General features: G+C 45.1%; 1 protein-coding gene across 16 annotated transcripts in view; it reads right to left on the bottom strand.

The window, feature by feature from the left end:
* The window catches only part of RALGPS1 (Ral GEF with PH domain and SH3 binding motif 1), a 263,998-nt gene that overhangs the window by 173,763 nt on the left and 66,061 nt on the right, over positions 1–24,174 (bottom strand). For all 16 annotated transcript variants that reach the window (XR_013960614.1, XM_080668512.1, XM_080668509.1 and 13 more), the window contains 2 exons: positions 21,595–21,702; positions 8,688–8,738 (listed from right to left, as the gene is read on the bottom strand). Coding sequence is in view for 15 of the 16 variants with exons in the window: in XM_080668512.1 (XP_080524638.1) it covers positions 8,688–8,738; positions 21,595–21,702 (159 nt within the window). In the remaining variant the exon portion in view is untranslated. The remainder of the gene's footprint in view (positions 1–8,687; positions 8,739–21,594; positions 21,703–24,174) is intronic.

The raw sequence follows: 24,174 nt of genomic DNA, 5'->3' as shown, positions 1-24,174 counted from the left end.
AACATCGATGAGAGAGAAACATTGATCAGTTGCCTCTTGCACACCTCCTACTGGGGATGTGCCCGCAACCAAGTCACATGCCCTTGACCGGAATCGAACCTGGGACCTTTCAGTCCGCAGGCTGACGCTCTATCCACTGAGCCAAACCGGTTTTGGCCAGGTGTGTGTGTTTTTTAATGGAGGGAGGCAGTACAGCATAGAAGTCAAGAGAATTCATTATTATTATTGTTACTATTCCTCCTACTACTACATCCTAAATGTACTGAACAAATATCAGGCACTGCACTGGGTCACAGGCTATGGGGTGAACGGTACTGCCATGATCCTCGTGTAGATGAAGTTTATAATCTAGTGGCGAGACAGACTTGACACAAGAATTATTCAAACTTTCCAGTGTCATGACATTTCAGCACAATGGTGAAAAGCTACTCATAAGAAGTCATGGGTGGTGAGGTGGGAGCAAACGGCAGGGAACCTGTGCTACCCTGGAGCTAAGCTGCTAATTTCTTCTCTTGAGGGGCAAGGAGTCCAGGAGTCTCTGTGAGAGGTGAGAAGAGCATTCCAGGCGAGGGCACAGCAGGTGGGAAGGTACTGAGATGGGAGGGAAGCGGGAAGGCTGCAGAGAGTGGGAATGTGATGTGTGCTGTGGCCCTGGAGGCCAGGAGGGCTGTTGCCGGCCACCCTGCAGGGCCTGGCCAATAGGTTTGCATCCTCGAAACAGTGGGGCGCCTCAGAGGGTGCTGGGCGGGACCCGGAAGCGGTAAGACTCTGACTCTAGAAAGATGTCTCTGCATGGGAGAGGAGGTTGGGGGCGGGACTGACTCTGGGGAGATGTAATTGAAGAGGTGGCAATAACTTAGGCCAGGCTGGGGCAGTGCAAGGAAATGGACTGAGAAAACTGCCCACATGTGACCTGAGAGAGGGTTTTAATGATGTCAGCGAAATCGATCTCCCTGCTGGCAAAGCTCTTCCCTTCTCCCAGGCCCAGCGCTGAGATTCCAGGGAGCAGCAAAGACACACAGGGTTTGTCCAGAGTCCAACACTGACCTCGGCCTTCTGGAATGCCCGCTTCTTCAGAGAGGCAAACAGCATCCAGACAAAAGGCCAGAGGGTCAGGTTCCTGAACCCAGAGGCAGTGTTTTCCTGAACTAATGTGTTATGCGGCCCAGGGGAAACTGTGTACTTCCCCAGGAGTTTTCATCCTGCAGGCCAGCCCTTGGGCCAACCAGCAGATGCGGGTCACGCTCTGGGGTCTCAAGCTCTGAGTGCCCCACAGCGACATGAGTTCTATCTGGATAATGTCTCAAAGCATTTAGGTTCTGCCTTTTCCTTTAATACCAGGTTCTCAGGGCCACAGTAAGGAGGAGGGCGAGGATAGCACACCCCAGACCACCTCTTGACTGCCTTCCACTAACACGGAGCACCCGGCCTGTACCTTAACTCAGGCGGCAGATAGTGGTGACACTCTGGTCCCTCATCTCATGAGGCTCCCAGTCCAGGCCCATAGTTTTCCTCTGGGGAAGCGCAAACTATTTCCTGGCACCTCCATCTCCCTCCACATTGCTGTCAGCTCTCAACCCTAGGATGTCCTTATGCCTTTAGCTCTGGGTCATCGTCTTCTCTTCTCCCATCTGCTGTCATCTCCAGGGACGGCTCCCAGCACCTCAACCTCCTCCCAGAAAGACCATCATCCACCAACACGGCACAGCCATCACCCCTTCGAGCAGTCACCAATACTCTGCCCCCAAGACCCTGACCTTGGAACTCCTGCCCCACCCCATGACCTCCCCGCCTCCCTCTCTGTCCCCTAATCCTAATCAAATCTTTGCTTTGCCCACTGCTTGACTTCCGGTTCCTCAGCCCTTTTTGCATCTTTCAGGCCATCAGCCCTCTCCCTCCCCCAGGTAAAACACTGCTGACCACCTGCTTAACTTCCAGGCTACTTCCCTGGGCCTCTCCTGTCCCTGGGCCACTTTCTCTACCTTCTTCTTGACCTCTGCTCTTCTTCCTGCTCCCCGAATGCACAGTCCACTGCTTTCACTCCTGTCTCCCCTGGTCTCGGCTCCACAGCAGCCTCATAACCAGTTTAGCACCAGGCCCTCCCCTCTCTCTGTTACTACAACCCTTGCCTCACACAGACTACTGCAAAGCTTGCTGACCAGTCTCCCTGTTTCCAGTTGGTTCTGCCTCATTCAGGTGGTTAGAATGAATTTCCTAAAATACCAATCTGTCATGTCACTCCCCTTTTGAAGTTCCTCAGTGAATCCCCAAGGCTAACAAAGTAAAGCTCTGCTTCCTGCCCATTCCTACTCCCCACACTCTCCTTGATGCCCTTGCAGGCCCCCAATACTTCTTGTCTCCTGTTTGTATCCATTCTGCCCCTCACTCTGGTTGGATTGTGCCAATGTCCCTTTCTGTGTGTCTGTGTCTCTCCAGCAGGTAGTACATCAGAGAATGAGATGAGTGAAGGAGAGCGTGAAGGGAAACCTGGCGGTGGGGATGGAGCAGTGCCGGCGGGGGCAGTGAGAAGATTGGAAAAAGCACGGGCCCACAGAGCAGCTTCCCACCTCACTGACTTTGGTACCCACTGCAGCTCGTTTGTATCACACTCAGACCCGCTAGATACCCATCCCCGGGCCTCTGCATGCCCCAGTGCCAGTGCCAGCTGGAAGAAATGACACACTGACTTCGGGCAAGCCCTGGGCATGCCAACACCCCAGGCAGCGATGCCCTTCAGGAACAGAGAACCAAGAGAATGGCAGGCTCAGCTTTTCTTCTTCCTAGACACCAGCACCAAAAGTCATGTTTAGTTTTGCTCAATAGATTATTGGCTTTTTCAAAGAGTTATTCATTCTGCCTGAAATGCCCTTTTCAGCTCGCATCCCGTTCTCCAAATCACCCACAAGATAAGATCGCTTGCAGCCTTCAAGGCTCCATGCCGATGTCCCGACTCCAAGGCGGAGCAAGGCTCCCTTCAATGTCCACAGGCCCTCCGTGCACCATGATGCACATCTTCATTGGACCCCAGCCTCCCTGCCATCCAGGGGCCCAGCCAGCGTGTGAACTCAGTTCTGAAGGGTTCCAAGTTCAATGCTCTTAACCTCTATGCTGCTGAAAGCATCACCTGTTCTGGGCCACAGCTCCCACATAGGCACCCCTGAAGGTTCTGCTGAGCACGACCTTGTCTCCTAATACACAGAGCCCATGCGAACTTGTGCTGCTGAGGACTGACAGCCACAGGTTCCTGGGTACACTGCATGTAGGCACTGACCTCAGCTCTTACATGCCCACTGTGAGGTAAAAACTATGGTTTTCCCCATCTTATACATGAGGAAATCGAAGCATAAAGAGAACGAGCAGAGTCTGAGCTGGAAAGGGTGAGGCCGGGAGCAAACCCAGCTTTGTCAGATCGCGTCCTTCTCTTAAGCACACTGCGCAGTGTGAGTGGGCCCGCAACGCGGCTTGGCCAGGACCCTGGGCTGAGCAGCGCACACACCATGCTCCTTTTCAGCACATTCTAAGAACAGCAGTTCCCCCTTGATGCTGCTCCACATGGAAACTAATGACAAAACCAGTTCTGACATTTAAACTGGCTTCTGAGAAACTGTTGGACCTTCAGTTCCGTATTCTGGGAGTTGGGCATGATGACAGGTTTATTTGGTAGAGAATGCTGGTGGGAACAAAATGCCACCGTGAAAATGTACCTTCTCGCAAGGCTGCTGCCACCCAGACCCCTTGGAAAGCCGTCCTTTACAATGAGCCCTCGCCCTGGCCCCCGCTCGCCAGGAACCCGCCCAGCCCCTGCAACCCAATCCACTACCGCGGTGATAGGGTTCCAGGCCGCGGCTTATAAGTTAAACACAGCTGTGAGCTATTATACTGCAAGTTGTATCTGCGTTAGTGCGCCAATCTTTGATAAAATTTTCACTTGTTAGAGTCACCAGGGAACAGGGCAGTTGTGGCTCCACATTTGCTAACTTCCATTTTCCCTGCTCCCTGCCAATCCTGAACTCACCGTCTGCCTGGCTTCCTCTAAGCCTGGGATGATGCTCTGCGGTCCCCCCTGCAGAAAGGAGCAGAAGCCACAGTTCTACTCAGTTCTCAACAGTATTTGGAAATTTGAATCTTCAAAGGCTGAGCTCACCAGGAGAAACCCTGGCTTTGGGGAAAGTGGCAACACCACAAAACAGGCACCCTGGTAAGAATGCTCCCTTAATTGGGACGCACCCCTTGGCAATGGGCCTCAGAGAGTGTTCTGCTGCAGCACTTCTCTCATCCAGTCCTTCAGCCACTCTCCACTCATTCAACAAATATTTGCTATCAGCCCTGTTCCAGGCGCCGGGATTACAACAGGGTCTCAGGCGGCAGATCTCCAGAACCAAGGGGGCATAGCCCTCCTTTCTGCCCTGGTGCTTCCAAAGGCCTCTGGGGGAAGTGAAGAGGGAGGCCCGCCTGGATGTGTCAGTGGTAGGCTTGGAGGAGAGAAGGTAAGAAGAGGAACTAAAGACAAATGGAATTGCAAAGAAGTGTTAAGCTTTAACAGTAGTCTGCTGGTTAATACTAACATTGATAGTTATTTTAAAACTATTTTTATATATGATACAAAAATGTAATTATTTAATGTTGTTAGGAACCAAAATTGTCAGTGTAAAAGACACCATATAAAAATCAAGGGAAGTGCCCGGCAGGCATGGCTCAGTGACTGAGCATCGACCTATGAACCAGAAGGTCACGGTTCAATTCCCAGTCAGGGCACATGTCTGTGTTATGGGCTCCATCCCCGGTGTGGGGTGTGCAAGAGGCAACCAATCAATGATTCTCTCTCAACACTAATGTATCAATTTATCTCTCCCCCTCCTGACCTCTCTCTGAAATCAATAAAAATATATTTTAAAAATCAAGGGAAGGAAGTTTACAACTCTGTAAGGTTAGATTGGAAGTGGAAAGATCAACATTGTACTGGTCATGTTTCTACAAGATAATGTGGTATAAACACAGAGCCCTCAAATCTCAGAGGCTTACAGCAACACTACTTATTTCATGCTCAAACGTCTGTAGAATGACTGCAACTCAACTGATTTCTGCTGGGTTCCCCTGGGCTGTGCCAGGCTGGGCTGGAATGCAGGCTTTGGGTTTGGGATTCGGCTAAATGAGCAATAGCTGACAGTACACCACGGAGAGTAGAAGGTCCAAGAGGACTGGTGGAAGCATGCCATGCCTCTGACCACTTCAGCTCACCCCTTGCATTACTTGTGCCTAAGTCACAGGGCCAAGCCCAAACTCTATACAATAGGGACATACACTGTACACACCCACAGAGGAGTTATGACAAGGATGAGGAGGGAAGAACTGTGGAAAAGTAACACCACCTGCCCTAATTACAATCTCATGATCTTTCCTTTCAAGAAATAAGTATTTCCTAGCCCTGTCCACCGAAAAGACTTAAAAGCAACAGCAACCCAGGAGCAATGAATATCCTCTCACCCAGACTGTGGTTTCTAATATTACTCTCCACTAAAGAAACCAGCACCCTGAGGAATGCCTGAATCTAGGTCTTCAGTGGGAAGTGTACAATATCACACTGGGATATCTCCTGGTGCCACAGAGCAAGGAAGTTAACAAAAATGAAGGGATCATGTTGACATAGGAGGTGACATGAAAGGGCTCCCATTGGTTAAAGACAGGACATCTTATGCATCAAAAAGCATAGTGACTGTCACTGATTGAAATTCAGATTCCTCACCCACTCCAACCCTATGGAATCAGAATCTCCAAGGATGGGGCCTGCCATCTGCATTTTTACAGAGCTCCCCAACGGATTCTCATGCGTGGCCAGGGTGGAGGCACCAGTCCAAGGTTCCTGACACTCGGGGAGTCCAGGTCACTCACAGTGCCCATCTTGCTCTCAGATGCTGGCCTTTGCTTCCTAGAAAGTCTTGCCTACATCAAACTTAACATTGTCCCCTATTCATGTCCTTCCAACTCTAAGGTGGTCCAGCCACAATGTGGCAGCCACCTTCAAGGGGAAAAATCCCAGTTTTCAGTCTGCTAACAAAAATTAAAACAGTAAAAGAGCTGGGCAGCTCCCAGGGCCTTGCTTTTAATTGTTGACAATGACAATGAGCAGCAAACCCTTCCATTTTTAGCTTACATCTCATAGATCCAAAACATTCAAGTTTGGGGTTTCTCCAGATACCCCAAAGCAATTTGTTCTTAATCCCCACTCTGTACCAGAACCTTGTGCAAAACAGGGCCGACTGGGTTCTGGAGCCTGACCCAGAGATTCAGGTTCAGTGGTCTAGGCCCATGGTCGGCAAACTGCGGCTCGCGAGCCACATGCGGCTCTTTGGCCCCTGGAGTGTGGCTCTTCCACAAAATACCACGGCCTGGGCGAGTCTATTTTGAAGAAGTGGCGTTAGAATAAGTTTAAGTTTAAAAAATTTGGCTCCTTAAGAAGTTTAAGTTTAAAAAATTTGGCTCCTTAAGAAGTTTAAGTTTAAAAAATTTGGCTCTCAAAAGAAATTTTAACCTTTGTACTGTTGATATTTGGCTCTGTTGACTAATGAGTTTGCCGACCACTGGTCTAGGTGAGTCTGGGCACCATGTTTCAGAGGCTGCCCAGATGACTCTGATGTGCAGCCACAATTGAAAACCACTGCTACAAGCTAAATCTTGAAAGCAAAACATCTCCACCTTAATGTCTTGTCATAACTTGAAATCAGATATGCCCTGGATGAGGTACTTTCCAAACTGCAGCCCTAGCCAGTTTGGCTCAGTGGATAGAGCGTCGGCCTGCGGACTGAAGGGTCCTGGGTTCGATTCCAGTCAAGGGCACATGCCTGGGTTGCAGGCTCGATCCCCAGGGGAGGGCGTGCAGGAGGCAGCCAATCAATGATTCTCTCTCATCAATGATGTTTCTCTCTCTCTCTTCTTCTCCCTTCCTCTCTGAAATCAATAAAAATATATTTAAAAACAAAACAAACAAACTGCAGTGCCCTGGGGAAAAGTCTGCCCCTGGTTGTGCCTCTGAAGAACTCCCGGCCCTTCCCTCTGGCTGTAACCAGCCAGAACAGCGACCCCAGCCTCCAGCACACGCAGTCTCAGAGTTCAGGGCTCACAGCAGGCGGGGCTGCCCTGCTCAGTGCTCAAGACAGAAAATAAAGATCCAAATGTCTAAGACACTCCAGACCAAAGCTAAGCAGAAATAGCTCCAGCTGAGAACTAAGGTGACCATTAAACAACTATTCCCCCAAAGGCTCCAAGAGGTAGCGAGTTGTTTCAGTTACATATATTTAATTAGAAAAAATAGATAACTCCATATTAGAAAAAAAAAAAAAAGAAGAAGAAGACTGGAAGTCAGCCAATTCAAAAAAACAAACATAGCTCAGCTCCCCAAACCTAATGAACACAATGGGTGCGCACACGCACACACATAAATGATATAGATCATTGCCAGGTCTTCACATAAATGCTGATCGCAGATAACATGCAAGTTTCCTCCTAATCTATAATAGGTTAGACACCAGCTCCCAGGAGGCCTGGATCTGTGGTCTGACTTTGCATTAAAATGCTGTTTTTCTCCGTCTTTACAGCTACCAGACTGTAAGAAGGGCACGGTAAGAGTGTTCTGGAATTCACAGAAGACACCTTTTGGTTGCGCAGACATCTTTTGACATATCTCTCCACCAATACTCCTCCTCTCTGAAATCTGCACCTCACTCACCAGGCTGGGTCCCCTCAGCTCAGCTGTGCTTGCAGGACTTGGGACTTGGCCCTGTATTCCTGACCTTGGTCACAGCACCCACACTAGACATGTGACTCAGCTGGGCTGGACTGAGAGCTGCTGGTCTCAGTGTGGAAGATGGCTTCAGGGGGGATCATGTAAACATGGGCCCTGTGGGGAGGCCGTGTTGGACCACATCAGCGGACAGGCGTGAAGGCAGAAGAGAGAAGCAGAGGGAAAAGCTGAGGCAAGAAGCAGAGTGGTCTGTGTCCTGGTTGGCTCTCCAGGCTGCCTGAACTCCATGCCCATTCTGTAAAATGCTCCTTCTATCCTTGTAATAAAGTCCTCTTCTGCCTATCACAGCTACTTTGACATGCATTTCTATTAGTTGTTAACAAAAAAAGAACCCTGACTAAAATAACTATAAAGCCTCACTGTCAACTACTAAGCATTTCCAGTAGTTTTTAAATCAACATTTTAAAGTCAATTTTTTTCTCTTTACTGACTATGCTGTTGCTACAAATGTACATTACAATTTAATGTAAACCGTGTTTTGCTGTAGCAACTGGTTTCAAAATCAGACACAAGGCAACCACCAGAATTTGGGATCAACAAAACAAAAGCTCTCTAGAAAAACATCCCCCACGCCCTATCCTGACGGCGACCCTTTCCCATAGGAGGTGCCTGGGAAAAGTCATTAGTGGGCCAAGACCTGACTCGGGCGTGGAGGCCGTGGGCACCCATGCTGCAGCCCGGCCAGAGTGGACCAGACATGGTAACATTCTCTGGAGAACCCAAACTCCTGTCTCAAAGAATGAGCACCATCGAGAATGCAAAGTTTCCGGACGCTCTCTTCAGCGGGGCTTAGACCATTCACATGCATTTAGACACTTCAAGAGAGAAAGGGAGAAACTGAGTCGCTCTAACGTGGCTGTTGGAACAGTAGGAAGGACAGGGTACAGACCTCCGGCTGGATGGCTTTAAACACAGGGATGTCCATTAATGTGATCTGGCTCTGCAACAAAAGAGAATGGGTGTTAGGAGACATAAAGTAACTGTCGTATGCCTTTGAACCTATACCGAGTAATAACACTCGTAAAGGTTATAATTTCCCCCTTGAATAAAAATCAAGACAGAGTAGAAAACAGACAAATTTTTAAAATGCCTTTCCCATCCCTTCCCTCGTCATAAATCTTGATCCACACCCTTCTTTCTTGAATGTGAGACAAATGTCAACTTCAGCATTGGTAATAGTAGTTTGGAGGTTGGGACTGAGAGAGAAGGAAACATTTTTTGGTTTGGATATTTTTGTATAATTTCAGTTTATTTTTTTCAAGCATGAATTGCTTTTGTAATTATAAAAAGTTGACAATATTAAAAATTAGAATGCTAAACAGAGACACTATTACTCTAAATTTAAATTTTTTTAAATACATTTTATTGATTTTTTACAGAGAGGAAGGGAGAAGGATAGTGAGTTAGAAACATCAATGAGAGAGAAACATCGATCAGCTGCCTCCTGCACACTCCCCACTGGGGATGTGCCCGCAACCAAGGTACATGCCCTTGACCGGAATCAAACCTGGGACCCTTCAGTCCGCAGGCCGACGCTCTATCCACTGAGCCAAACCGGTTAGGGCTAAATTTAAAATTTTTAAAAAACTGTGGCTTACAGAAATTTCTTCTGAAGTCTAAGCCTCCTCAAAATCATATGGTAGAGTGACACTCGAGATGTCTCCACAGGCCAGTGTGGACCACAAGCTGTTTATTCCACGGCCCACAGTATATGAGATAACTACAGAATTTAAGAGCAAGCACTGGGAAACTTTTATAGCAATTTGCCATGATGCTCTTATTATATTTTTTAAGTATTAGTCTTCTGTAGCTTGGAAATGAAAAAAATTGGTCCTTCACCACAACTAGCTTGAGAAGCACTAATGTTGTCAGCAAAGAAAACACAGGTCTGGTTAAAAGACTGTTCTCACTGAGCAACAGGAAGGGAGGCATCGCTGCTGACCATGCTGCAGGCCAGGCACAGCTGAGCTGACTGCACATGACCTACCTATCTCCCTGTGTCACATGGGCTGCAGGTGTCAGCTAACAGATGCCTCTATGACAGCCCAGGGAGAGGAGAGCTGGCGGCCTTTGGATGCCTCCTAGTGCAAGAGGACACCCTGTCCACCCAACACAGGTCATCTGGGAGGACGTGATGCCGTGGAATAAACATGGGCTCAGGGCTCAGCGGGGCTTGGGTATGTGTCTGGATACCACTGCTGAACAGCAATATTCTGTTTGACACCTGACAGTTCTCCCAGCCTCAGATGCTACATCTAGAAAACAGGAACAATAATCCCTATCTTGCAGATCTTTGTGAAAATTTAAGACAAAGATGCAGAATGCCTGGCACCTGACAGGTACTCTCTATATATGTATGTGGGGCGGGGGGAGAGGGAGAGGGAGAGGATATGGATGTGGGTGTGGGTGTGTATATATACAGAGAGAATCTATATGTATATTATACACACAGAGAGAACATTTCTGAGGAGAGGAAAATAAGCAGGTAGCTTTGATTAAGAGCCTCTTTGTCCGCCAAAAGGCTAGTGCCCTCCATGTGCACAGAAACACTGCCACTGATGGAAGCACGGCAGAAACAGTGGATGGCACAGTGGATGGGAATGAAGCACTCGGGAATCCACCCTCCTCCACCTCTCGGTCCACCACCAGGGGCAAGGAGGCATGGGACCCCAGCACGTGTGGATCTGGCACTCATAATCTGGGTGTCCAGTGACTACTAAGCCCTGGGGCCTATAGGCCTATGTGTCTGGCCTAGGCAGTGCAAACAGACTGGCATCTCTCCTGCCAGACCCACGGAGATTGTTGACCCAATGCTCCTGACATTGGATTAATTCTGCCATCCCAGGGAACAGAAAGGCCTTGTGAAACCAGATTTGAGCTGAGAGCTCAGAGGGCCTTGGAAATCTCTCCTGCCGTTCAACTAGTTAACTCCCTCTCCGGGAGAACCAGCAGGATGTTTGCAATGTCATTTAGAAAAAGAACCAAAAGTCTGCTAATGTGAAAATGAGAAAACTTCCTCTGCATCTTGCCATTAATTCTAGAGTTTGCTACTGAATTTCCATATGATTTATTAGAAGAGTGACTTTATGTTTCATATATTTTTTTGGATGGTCCAAGTTTCGAATATTCTGATTCCTGCTTAGGCTGTAAATCAGAAAATGTGTTCAAGTGTTTTATTCTAAACAAACCAGGTCAACAGAGGTCACCAGAATAGACTGGCTGGTCCCAAAAAAACAATCTGAGGGTTTTCAGGAGAATCTCTCCCTTTTCTATCCTCTCAACTCCAACCAAAAAAGATGCAGTGTCCAGAACAAGAGTATATCGATACATAGGTAAAATCGCCCAATTATATATTTTGTGTCATTTTACTCCAAGGCCAACCACCTGTGAAAAAAGTTGCTGGTGAGCAGCCCTTCCCCAGAAGTTTGAGCACCTCGAGGCAGGCAGTTTTACCAAAAAGGGAGGGTGTGGGTAAGGGTGGGAGCTCTCAGCCCTCCCTAGGGAGGGGCCCTGGCTTCCTGGAGAGAAAGGGCATCTCCTGGGGGTGTGGCACAGCCCCCGCAGAAACACAAGACAATGAGACTCAGTTCCAAGCAGCAAACCCGAGGTAGTGAGGACATTCTCATCCTGGACGGATGAGAACACTCCTGAACAGGCATCCTAATGGCTTCTCCTTACTTTGGGGAATAAAACCTCAACACAGGATGTCCAATTAAGCTAGTCACTTGGCAATGCCGTCTTTAATCCTAACCCCTTCTCCCATCTCCTCCTTCCTCCTAAAAATCCAGCCTTTTAGGGAAGTGGCCAATCTCCACGTATCTCAAAACATTCCGGTAGATATGAATCCTTCAGAATGGAGAGGCCTATATGGCCACTTTACAATGTGGCCCTAAAAAAAAGATGTTATGTGGATAAATGAAAGCTACCTAGCCAAAAAGAAAAGAAAAAAAGGTTTTGCATATGTTAAATGTAGTGTTTCTCCCCTCCAACAGTGGCTGACTGATTCCTCTCTTCCCAACTAGACCCCTAGTTTAAGGCGCTCCACCTCCAAATAAATGAACCCTAGAAAAGCCATTGGCAATCAGTGGTCTGTTTATAGAAGATCTCTTTAAATTTGCATTTAGATCGCTCTCTCAGTGCCTAAGTAGGAGGGCTCACAGAACAAAAAGTAATCCGCTCCAAAGACACATTCCGGCTTCTACTCCCAGAGCCACAGGAAGCACATATCTGGCAGTGTTAGAACTGGAGTCAAGGAAATGCAAATTAAACAGGAAGATACCATTTGTCATCCACCAGTGCCATCAGGACTGAGGGGCTATGAGCTACTCTGTTTGTTCTTTCTGGAAAGTAATCTGGCAGTAACTCATAAAGTTTTTAACCTTTTTTAAAAATGTCAAACTTACAAAAGAGTTTCCAGAATAATATGAACTCTATAACCTTTCACCTAGCTTAACTAATTATTAATATTTTGCCTCATTTGCTTCATCTCTATGTATGTAATTACACATGAATGTTTTTCTGAACCATTTGGGAGTAAAATGCAAATACTGTGACTTTTCACCCCTAAACCCTTCAGTGTGTTGTTTCCCAAGAACAAGATGACCCTCTTACATGTTTAACTTGTTACATTCAGGGAATTTATCATTAGTACAACATTACCTAATATACAGTCCACATTCAAAATTCGCTAATTATCTCAATACTGTTTGTTATAGCAATTTTGTCTTGATCCAGGAACATTCACTGCATTTAGATATTATCTCCTAAAAGGAGAAATAAGCATACTGTTGACACAAGAATCCCTAACCTACAGAAAAAAAAAAAAAGCACTAGTATATAAGGAAATTTTATAGAGAGATCTACATTTAGATACAGATATAAATATAGATGTTTATTGCACCACTATTTTTAGTAGCAAAAACTGGAAACAGTCTAAAAGGCCACCAAAAGGGACTTGTTGAAAAAAACATGGTATATCCAGACTCCGGAATATCATGCAGCTATTAAAAATAGAGAATTGGGGCCATACATGTTGACCTAGAAGGATGCCCATGACCAACTGATGATAAAGACAAGTCCCAGCAATGCTTTTTACTATGCTTTCATCCACTGGGGAGTGAAAGGACTGAGACCTACCTGTAGAGTGTCCCCAGTGAAAAATGAGGACCTTTTAAATAATTGTAACCCTTTTTATTATAAAGTAACACACATTTACAGAAAACTATATTACACAAATGTATGGTTTTATGACTTATCATAGATGAACAGCCTGTAATCACCACTCAGGTCAAGAAACAGCCACCCCAATCAATCGATGAATGGACAAAAAAATGCGATATATACACACGATGGAATCTTATTCAGCCTTAGAAAGAAAGGAAATTCTGACACCTGCCACAAGATGGATGAACCTCAAGGACATTATGCTAAGTGAAATAAGCCAGTCACAAAAAGACAAATATTATGTGATTCCACTTATATGAGGTCCCCAGAGTCATCAAATTCATGGAGACAGAAAGTAGAATGGTGTTGGGGGTAGCAGGGCATGGAGAGTTTTTTAATGGGTACAGAGTTCTGCAAGATGAGTACAGTTCTAGAGATTGGCTGCACAATATTGTGAATGTACTTAACAATACTGACGTATACACTTAAAATAGTTACGATGGTAAATTTTATGTTACATATAGTTCAACACAATTTTTTAAAAAGTCACCTCAGAGCTCCTCCATGTGCCTTGTCTCAATTACAAGTCCCGCCCTACTGTTGAAAGTAACCACTATCTGGCATCTCTCCTGCCAGACCCACAGAGATTGTTGGCCAAGCACTCCTGACATTGGATTAATTCTGCCATCCCAGGGAACAGAAAGGCCTTGTGAAAACAGATTTGAGCTGAGAGCTCAGAGGGCCTTGGAGATGTCTCCCACATATCAAGTTAACTCTATCAGGGAGAACCGGCAGGATGTTTTTTTATAATTTTATCACCCAAGTATGTATATACCAAGGCATCATGGTGTCTTTTTAAAACATTGATGCATTTTTTATATATTTTTAGTGATTTTTAGAGAGAGAGGAAGGGAGAAGGACAGAGAGATAGACATATCGATGAGAGAGGAGCATCATTGATCAGCTGCCTCCTGCACAGTCCCTACTGGGGATCGAGCCCACAACCCAGGCATGTGCCCTGACCTGGAATCAAACCAGTGACCTCTTGGTTTCTGGATCAAGGTTCAACCACTGAGCAACACTGGCAGGCTGATGCATATTTTTAAGTTCCTTTTAATCTACATGTATTCTCTCTACCTCTTTGTTCCATATAATATATCTGCTGAAGAATCCAGGCCATTTGACCTACACAGTTCCCCACTCACACAGTGCAGGCCAACATATACCTCTGTCTTTGGAATTTCCTGCAAGTGGCAGCACGAACTAGAGACTTGATCAGACACAGGTTGGATGCCATGGCTGGAAGTGGTGCTGTGTGGTTTCATCAGGAGGCACATAATTACTCTCCTTTTGTGATGTTAGGGGCTGTTGATGTTCAATTAATACATTGGGGTCATACAATGATGATATTCTAATTCTATCATTTCTCCCCCTTTATTAACTGAAATAATTTAATACAAAGAAATTTTCTCTCATCTACTATTTGGTTACCCAGTACAATTCAAAAGTAAAAGGCAGGACAAAGATTGGGCCCGGCCTGAGTGGCTCAGTGGTTGAGCATCGACCTATGAACCAGGAGGTCACAGTTCGATTCCCAGTCAGGGCATATGCCAGGGTTGTGGGCTGATCCCCAGTTTTGGGGCGTGCAGGAGGCAGCCAATCAATGATTCTCTCTCATCACTGATGTTTCTCTCTCTCTTTCCCTCTCCCTTCCTCTCTAAAATCAATAAAAAGTATATATTTTTTTAAAAGACTGCTTTTTATCCTTGTATTTCTCAGTTTCTAAGATAATAAATTGGTTGCCTATAATCATCCAAAGATGATCTATTGCTTGATGGGTTTCAATCAATTGCAATTATTATCCTATTGAAGCTCAAATTGTCCCATCATTGGACAGTGGGAGTTTCCCCTAGCTGGCTCCTGAGTCCTTTTGACATTACCCTAGTAGTGCTTGATAGCTTCCTCACTGGTATTGGAAAGATATAATAGGCTTATCTTGAACATTTCCTGTCCTAGACTTGGAATCAACCAGTTATCCAGGAAGCCCTGGAGTCTTTCAGTGATAATATTTCAATACCACAATCTAGAATTCATACTGATATTTCAAACTCAAATTCAGAACACTTTTTCCCCCTAACTTACTTCTTCTGTACTACTTCTGTATCTCTTTTCTTCCATATCAAAAATCCTGGTCCCAAGGACACAGGATATATAGGATTACAGTATCCCATAATTATTCATTTACTTTATCCTATATTATACACACAATGGTCTCGGAAAAACAACACTTATGGTACCACTATCAGTATAATTACTGAGAAGAGTTATGAAATTTTGTATGTGTTCTCTCCATTCTCCTCCATTTTTATAGTCTATATTATTATAATGGTCACACTATGTCTATTATGTGGGCATACAGCCATTATATACTATACCCTCTCCCTCTTAATCCTCATTTAGTCTTAACACTACTGTAAGTATTTACTGCTCTCCACCAGTCTTTAGAGCAATGTTTTTTTTAATCATTTTCATTGTTTGAGGCTTGTTCTCTAGTACAGTGGTCGGCAAACTGCGGCTCTGTTGACTAATGAGTTTGCCGACCACTGCTCTAGTATATTCCCCAAGAAGGGCTCACAGGAATAACATTCTCTGAGGCCTTTCATGTTCATAATAGTTTATCAGTGTCCTTTATTTTTTTTAAGAATAGTGTATTGATTTTTTTAGAGAGAGAAGAAGGGAGAGGGAGAGAAACATCAATGTGAGAGTGCAACACTGATCGGCTGCTTCCTGCACGCCCCTTACCAAGGATTGAGCCAGCAACCAGGGCATATGCCCTGACCGTGCATTGAACCGGCAACCTCCTGGTGCATGGGACAATGCCCAATCAACTCAGCCACACTGGCCTGGGCTATCGGTGTCCTTTATACTTGAAGGTTTTGCTGGATATAAAATCTTTGGCTCATATTTTTTCTTTCCTTGATTTATTTGTTATTTTATTTTCTTTTGGCAAAAAAGTGCTTCTGTCAAAAAGACTGATGGTAATCTAATCTTATTTTTCTTCTAAGCCATTTGGTGTTTTGTCTAGATGCCCAAAGGATTTTCTTTTCCTTTAATATCCAGCAGTTTACCAAGAACATGTCTATGGTATTGACCATTCTGGGTTAACATTGTCAGCTTCATTGTGTGCTCCTTCAATAAGTAATTTTGAATCTTACCTTTTTATTTTGTGAAAATTTTCTGACATTATAGTTTAAGTGTCTGTTCAGTTCTGTTGCCTTTTTATTTTTCCCCTTTCAGGGATTTCTATTATCTCTATGTTGGATCTTCTTTGCCTATCATCAATGTTTGTCACCTTTTCTCAGTCTTATTATCTCTTTCTTCATTTATTTTTATCTTAAAATTTCTCCTGCCTTAAGGTATTCTGTTGGGTTTATCTATTTTTGTGTTTCTTCTAGTTCAATTTCATTTCCAAAATCATTTTTTAATTTTCACTTCTTTCCTAAGTTCTGTCACCTCATTCGCCAATTTTTTCTATTTCAGATTTATGTTGTTTAAGGCTTACTGCATGATCTTAAGGTCGCTTAGCTCCTTTGAAAATAGAGAATTACAGTTTTCATTTGCTTTGTGGCACGTCTTTCTGGCATTCTTTCATTATCTATAAGAACTCTCTCCTTACTCCTTTATTTTCTTATAATAACTGAAAGATTTGACAGCAATCATTTCCTGATGCTTATTTTTATGTACAATTAGTTTCCCTGAACTTTTAAGAGGGAGACATGGTTCAGGGTAGCCTTCTAATTTCACATAGCTCTCCTTTTAGTTGCTTTCATGTTTGTTAAAAAAAATGCAGTTGCTTTTTGAGATTTCACACATACATACACACACACACACACACACACACACACACACACCTTTATTTATTTATTTTATTTCTTTTCCCTTAACCATAACTTCCCCTATCCTGATTATTTTGACTCTGCTCCCATACTAAATTTCTCTTTGGCAGTGAGAAATAAGCCCTGGAAGTGAGCCTTGCTGGGTTGGTTTCAAGAGATTATAGGGGCCAGTCCACAGATCTCTTCCACCCATCCATTATTTGAGGGCACAAAATCCTTCTCAATTTCAGTTGCTGTCCTCACATTAACCTGCCAAACTTTCCAGTGGATTCCTATTGAAAATTTTGGGGTTCTCCTCTTCTCAAGCCTGCCAAATGCCCCAATGCTTACTTCTGCTTTCTCCTGCACAGATGTTGATACTCTGCAGGTCTTAGTGATGGTGTATCCCCAGCCACTTGTGTTTTGGGATTGATAGAGATAATTTGTCACCTAATTTTATTATAAATATTGTTAATGGGTTTCTGAGTTTGCTATGTTATTATTACCATCTTCCAAAATCACTTAAATGATTTTTAATGGACTTTTGCATCTCGTTCTTTTCTTTCTTTCATACTAGACAGAAAACTAAAATACCGAGTAGTCTGGTTCAATTCCCATACCTGGCAACTCCAATGCTTCCCCAGAGACCAAAAACTCCAGGGGACCTGGCTTCACATCTAAGCTAAGAACACACTGGCTCTGGCAGGGGCAGCAAAGCTTTAACACTGCACCCTCAGAGCATCCACCACCCTTCCTCAGCCTCCCAGCCTCAGGAAATTAACCAGGGGCAGGCCCAGCAACATTCTAGGGCTGAGACTAGAAAATCAGGCCCGAATCTCACCACGGAGTTCTGCTGGGCAATGCTATTCTAGGTGTAGCCTAATCCTCTGCCATTCCTCACAGTGAACAACAATAAATGGATTTTAAACCTCATTATTGCTTCATTCCTTTCATGTAGCTAAAAAATACAACTAAAAAATTCAACAAGGGAGAGATTTGAAGATGGCAGCATAGGTAAACAACTATACTCACTGCCTCCCACAACCACATCAAAATTACAACTAAAATATAGAACAACTATCATCCAGAACCGCTGGAATGCTGGCTGAATGGAAGTCCCACAACTAGAGAAGTAAAGAAGAAAGCACACTAAGACTGATAGGAGGCACGGAGGCGCAGAACAGACTGGTCCAGCACCCACGTGTGCCACTTTTTTAAACAGGAGGGAGATCATCTCTGCAGAGGCCGCTGGGAGGAGCAAGGGGTCCCAGCTCCACACCCTTTTCCCAGGGTCCCAGAGCCGGGAAAAGAAGTCCCTATGGGCAGTAAGAACTATAGAATTATGGGCTGTAAAAACCAGTGTGGATTGGGGTTCAGTGATGCAGGGGCTGCTGGAGACCCAGCTGTTTCTCTTAAAAGGCCAGCACCATGAACTGAACTTACAAGGTCCTGCTTCCTCTGAGCTCCAGCCCCAGGGTGAGGCTCTGGGGAACACAGACACATAAAAGGAAGAACTGGATTGTCTGGCATCAGTGCAGGAACTCAGGGGTGGCTTTCTCCCAGACGGAGGTGCCCACAGGGATCATTGTTCATATGCTGGGACCTCCCCAGTCACAGGGCTGACTGGCAGCCATTTTGGTTTGCTCTGCCCTGGTGATTCCCTAAGACCCTGCCTCATACAATTTATAACCCCACCCAAGTTGTGTGCAGCAGCTTTTGCATATAAATGGCCTGTCCTTATTCAAGCTAAAAATCTCTCAAACAAGCTGCAGCTGGGTCAGGGAGTCCCAAAACTATCAATAAAAGGCCCAAGACCTGGTACCAGCATCAGCCTGCCTTGCTTCATAGCTGGGCCTCATCTGGGCACTTCCAAACCTGACACAAAGAGGAGGAATCTGAAGATTTCTCTGTAGCTCCTGCTGGGTGGCGCCAGGCAGTGATTGATTTTGCACCTCACTGCAGACCCAAGAGCCAGTGTACCCAGTGGTCAGTGTCAGACCATACTAGATTTTAACTCTACACATTCATAAGTGACACACTCAAGGGGCAGACTCAGTGAGCACCAAAGCTCCACGGAAGCAAGTCCTGCTCCATAGGTGTGTCTCCTGCACAGCAGCTCTCCCATTGTAGTTGCAGCTGGTCCTCATGGCCAAGTGGCCTGGAGGTCAATTCCTCCCAGGGACACCAACAGCAATCAAGTCTCAACTACAACAAGACTGTGCTCACAGCCCACAAAGGGGTGCACCTAGAGCTCCCAGCTCAGGTGTGGGGAGGCTGAGCCACTGGGCTCTATAGGACACTTACTACACAAGGCCATTCTATCAACTCAAGGAGACATAGCAGCTCTACCCAATACATAGAAACAAACACAGGGAAGCAGCCAAAATGCAGAGACAAAGAAACATATCAAATGAAAGAAATGGAAGAAAGCAAACTACTGGATATAGAGTTCAAAACCACAGTTACAAAGTTACTTAAGAATCTTCTAGAAACCTCCCAAAAAATAGAAAAGGACCAGTCAGAAATTAAGCATACACTGACTGAAATAAAGAATAATATACAGGGAGTCAACAGTCGAGTATAGGATTCTGAGAATCAAATCAACAATTTGAAATAAGAGGAAGCAAAAAACACCCAACAAAAGAACAGAAAGAAAAAAGAATCCAAAAATATGAAGATAGTGTAAGGAGCCTCTGGGACAACTTCAAGCGTACCAACATTCACATTATGGAGATGCCAAAAAGTAGAGAGAGAGCAAGATATTGAAAACTTATTTGAAGAAATAATGACAGAAAACTTCCTCTCCCTAGTGAAAGAAATAGACTTACAAGTCCAGGAAGCACAGAGAGTCCCAAACAAGAGGAACCCCAAGAGGCCCACACCAAGACACATCATAATTAAAATGCCAAGGGCTAAAGACAAAGAAAGAATCTTAAAAGTAGCAAGAGAAAGGCAGTTAGTTACCTACAAGGGAGCACCCATAAGACTGTCAGCTGATTTCTCAATAGAAACTGTGCAAGCCAGAAGGGAGTGACAAGAAATATTCAAAGTGATGAATAGTAAGGACCTACAACCAAGATTACCCAGCAAAGCTCTCATTTAGAAGATAAAGAGTTTTACAAAAAAAAAAAAAAAAAAAGCTAAAGGAGTACATCACCACCAAACCAGTATTATATGAAAAGTTGAAGGGTATATATATATATATATATATATATATATATATATATATATATGCCTAAGTGGCTGTTACAACTGAACTACCAGAACGACTGGAATGACCGGTCGGCCAGTCACTATGACACGTACTGACCAACAGGAGGGCAGACACTCAACACAGGAGCTGCCCCCTGGTGGTCAGTGCGCTTCCACAGCCAACCTCCCATGGCCCCTCCCTCCCCCCCCCCACCCTGGCTGGCCTCCTGTGGCCCCTCCCCCCTGCCAGCCGGCCGTGATAGGCCCCTATCGGGGGGCCAGCTGGCCAACCTCCCAGGGTCCCTCCCCCTGGCTGGCCATCCCCCCAATAGGCCTCAATCGCCAGCCAGGCCGAGGGACCCCTCCCATGCATGAATTTGTGCACCAGGCCTCTAGTTATTGAATAAAAAGAAGAGATAAAAATATGAACAATAAAATGGCAACAAATACATATCTAACAACAATTTTATTTAAAAATCAAAATAAACGAGGAAGAAATCCAATGAACAAAATAAACTGGTGAATTAAACAGAATCAGAGGTATGGAAACATGGAACAGACTGATGAATCTGAAAGGGAAGGGAGGAGGGAGTGTGGGAAGAGATTATCCAAAAATCTTACCTATGGACACAGACAGTAGAGTGGTGAAGGCTTGGGGTGGGGCAAGAACCAGGTGGAGGAGGGTAATGGGGGGGGAAGGGGACATCTATAATATTTTCAACAATAAAGATTTTAAAAATAAATAAGTTGTGAAGTAATAAAAAGCACATAGGGGAGTAGAATGCACAATGCAAGTATTGGCCATTCCTAGTGTCCATCTGTGTGCCTGAGACACAAGGCCAGCACCCGGGCCCAGAAACACCACAGCTAGTCTGCGCACGTGTGTGCTGGCCTTTCCCCTCGTTATTCCTGTTTTCCCTCTAGCCCAGTGGTCGGCAAACTCATTAGTCAACAGAGCCAAATATCAACAGTACAATGATTGAAATTTCTTTTGAGAGCCAAATTTTTTAAACTTAAACTTCTTCTAACGCCACTTCTTCAAAATAGACTCGCCCAGGCCATGGTATTTTATGGAAGAGCCACACTCAAGGGGCCAAAGAGCCGCATGTGGCTCGTGAGCTGCAGTTTGCCGACCACGGGTCTAGCCTCTTAGACTTCCCACAGGCCCCTTTGGGCAGTGGCCAGCACGGGGGACAGGTGATACCCAGGCAAAAACCAGTGCGGACCTGCTACTAGAAGCAAGTGTGCCCTGTGCACACCTATTTCTTCCGTAATGAGTGTCTGAACTGTGCCATGTGTGCTGAAAAATTCCACATGAATTGCATTTTTCACTCTCTCCCTTTCTTGAAAGTTCCCCCCCCCCCTTTTCCTAATTGTGAATGCCTCCCAAGGTAGTTCATTTCTAGATTGAAGGCACCCTGTCTAATGCTGTGTGGTATTTCATAAAGAATATTTTATTCAACAATCCTCTATTGTTGGGCATATGGGTTTTCTCCAACCAGAGCAAAAAGCCCTGAACAGTGACCCCTTCTAGCACCCAGCACACACATCAGTTTTGTTACTTACAGCAAACTCCTCGGGAGTCACTTTCAAGACGTCGAAGACAACGGCATCATAGCTCTTGCTGGCATAGTCGCAGCTCTGGCCCTCCAGAGAGTCTGAGCTGCTGCTGCCCTGTGGGGACCAGGAGAGACGTGCCACCTGAGCAGTCTGGCTGACTTGAGTCACTGCCTACTACACCTCAGAACTGAGGAGGCAAAGAGTGACAGACTGCATTATGATAAAAGCTTGTATTGTTTAGTGCTTCACTCTGTTCCAGGCACGGTGCTAAGCACTTCATATGCATCATGTTAATATCTCTGAGTATACACTATTACTATTCCCATTTTACAGCTAAGGAAGTAGAGGCAATGTTACTTCCCCAAGGTAGCTCAGCTAGGAAAGTGAAAGGCCAGAAGGAGAACCTGGTTGTGAATCTACCGGATCCCAGATCACTGCACCCCACCTGCTTCCAGCAGGCTGTGTGGTGGTGGAGTAAAAAATATAGCCCACTCTTCCTTCAGAGGGAACTGGCCTTCCCATTTTAGGAGGCCTGAGGAGATCACCTGTTTCATTACATCTTTCAAACATTACCTGGTTTTACCTTTTTATTTTTTTTCTACTTGAGTTCATTGCAGGAAATTGTTACACGAAATGCTGAACTGGCTCTTAAGGCTTATTTCATGTATGGGCCACTTGGAATTCAAGCCTGTGAGCTGATGAGGTGAGAGGTAACCGACTGGCATTGGAGACAGGCGTGAAAGTTATATTTAGTAGAGTCCCTTGTTGGGAAGAACACTGTGAGTCCTACAAGTCAAGTGTCTCCCATAAAAAAGCAAGTTAAAACTCCCCAATTGTGGCCGGTTGCATGAAAAACCCAACACTACAGGGATCCCAGAATGCTGAGCATACCTTCTCCTCAATTTTATTTCATTTCATCAAATCCTACGTTGGGGAACCAATCACACTTACCACCCAAAAACTGTGCCCTGTTCATAAATGGTTTTATTCGTCTCAATCCACGAAGAGGGATTTTGTGGTTTCCATTAACCTCAACATCTTGGACTGGGATTTAGAGAATATGCTTTTATTAATTCCTCTTTATTTCACTCTTTCCAAAATGGCTATATCTGGAAAAACTTTGCAATCTTACTGGAAACTAGAGTGTTTTTAGGCCAGTGAGGGAAACCAATAGTCAATAACTGAAAATGTGAGGTTAAAAGGAGAAGCAGAAACTAAACCTGCAGATTTCAAAGGCCTGTGCCATTTAAAGGCTTTACAAATGAGTCTACTATACCCAAAACTGCAACATGATCTTAAGAAGCAGGGTCCCATGGTGGTTAAAAGGCCAGCTCCACACCAGCTGCTGCCCAACCTCAGGTGAGTGCCTTCATCTTACCAAGTCCCAGGCATCTGTGAATGGCACTGTTGGAACCTACTGCCCAGAGCTGCAGTGAATTATAGAAAATGAAGCTCACAGAGCAACTGGCAGAATCCTCACCCCTCCTCTCCCCCCACCACCCCCGCCCCCCAGAGATGCTGGTTCTAGGGCTTTAGGCGTCTGGGTGGGCTCGGGGGTAGCTAATTTAAAAGTTGTATGGGTCATGGGACAGTCTCCCCTGAGGAAAACCTGTGTTACACTTTTGAAAAGTAACGAAGACTAACCGTCAATGCCCCTGGACGTGGCCCTCTATTCTGCCCTCAGTCCTGTACACTCCCTGAGCAGAGGAGGACCCATGCATCACAGCATGCCCACACCCATCTTCCAGGAAGTGGCACTGGCAGGTGACAGGGCAGGTTTTCTTCAGGACAGGTAGCGTCATCACAGTCAGGAGCACACCAGGTTGGGTTCCACAGGCCTGGCATTGAATGCCACCCACCGCTGACCAGCTATGCGACTCAAAGCCAGTTTATCCACCTCTCCCTGCCTTAGTTTCCTCATCTATAAATTAGGGGTAAAACAACAGTCCACACCTCATGGGGCTTTGTGAGGACTAAGTCAGATAATGTCTGTGAAGATGCCAAAAATGAGCCTGGTATATAGTAAGCACTAAACGTGGGTGTGGATATGAGTAAACATGTCATTCAGTCACCAAAAAGTATTGAGCACTTCAATTATACATGTATTCATTCATTCATTCAACAAATGTTTGAGTATTTACCATGTTCTGGAATGCACACATGTATCTGTATACACACATGTTGTGTGCATATATACAGTATACATGTATGCGTGTGTGCACACGAATGTGTATATACAGGGAGAGTAGAGAAGAAAGAAGTTTTACTGTAGATGGGGTGTAAATTGTAAATAGAAACAGAATTCTGATTCCTCTAGTTGCCAAACAGTCCATTCCTGGGCTTCAGGTTTTATAACTTTCCTGTAATGCCCATTGCATCGGCCCCAAATACGTGCTCAAACAAGGGTCCTTGTTTAATCAAAAATTGCCCCAAATACATTCATTGGTGGTGCTGGCAGTGATGATGCAGTAACGTTACTTAAACCTATATTGGCGCCATCAGAAAAATTTAAAAGGCACCCACAAGTCTGCTTTTCAGAACCAGAGATCAAAATAGGAAAACTTTCTAAAGGTTTATAAGAAATGA

Source organism: Plecotus auritus (genome assembly GCF_963455305.1).
Source record: "Plecotus auritus genome assembly, chromosome: 5".
NCBI lineage: Eukaryota > Metazoa > Chordata > Mammalia > Chiroptera > Vespertilionidae > Plecotus > Plecotus auritus.
The sequence above is the reverse complement of the archived record's forward strand: the minus strand, read 5'-3'. Positions and strand labels throughout refer to the sequence as shown.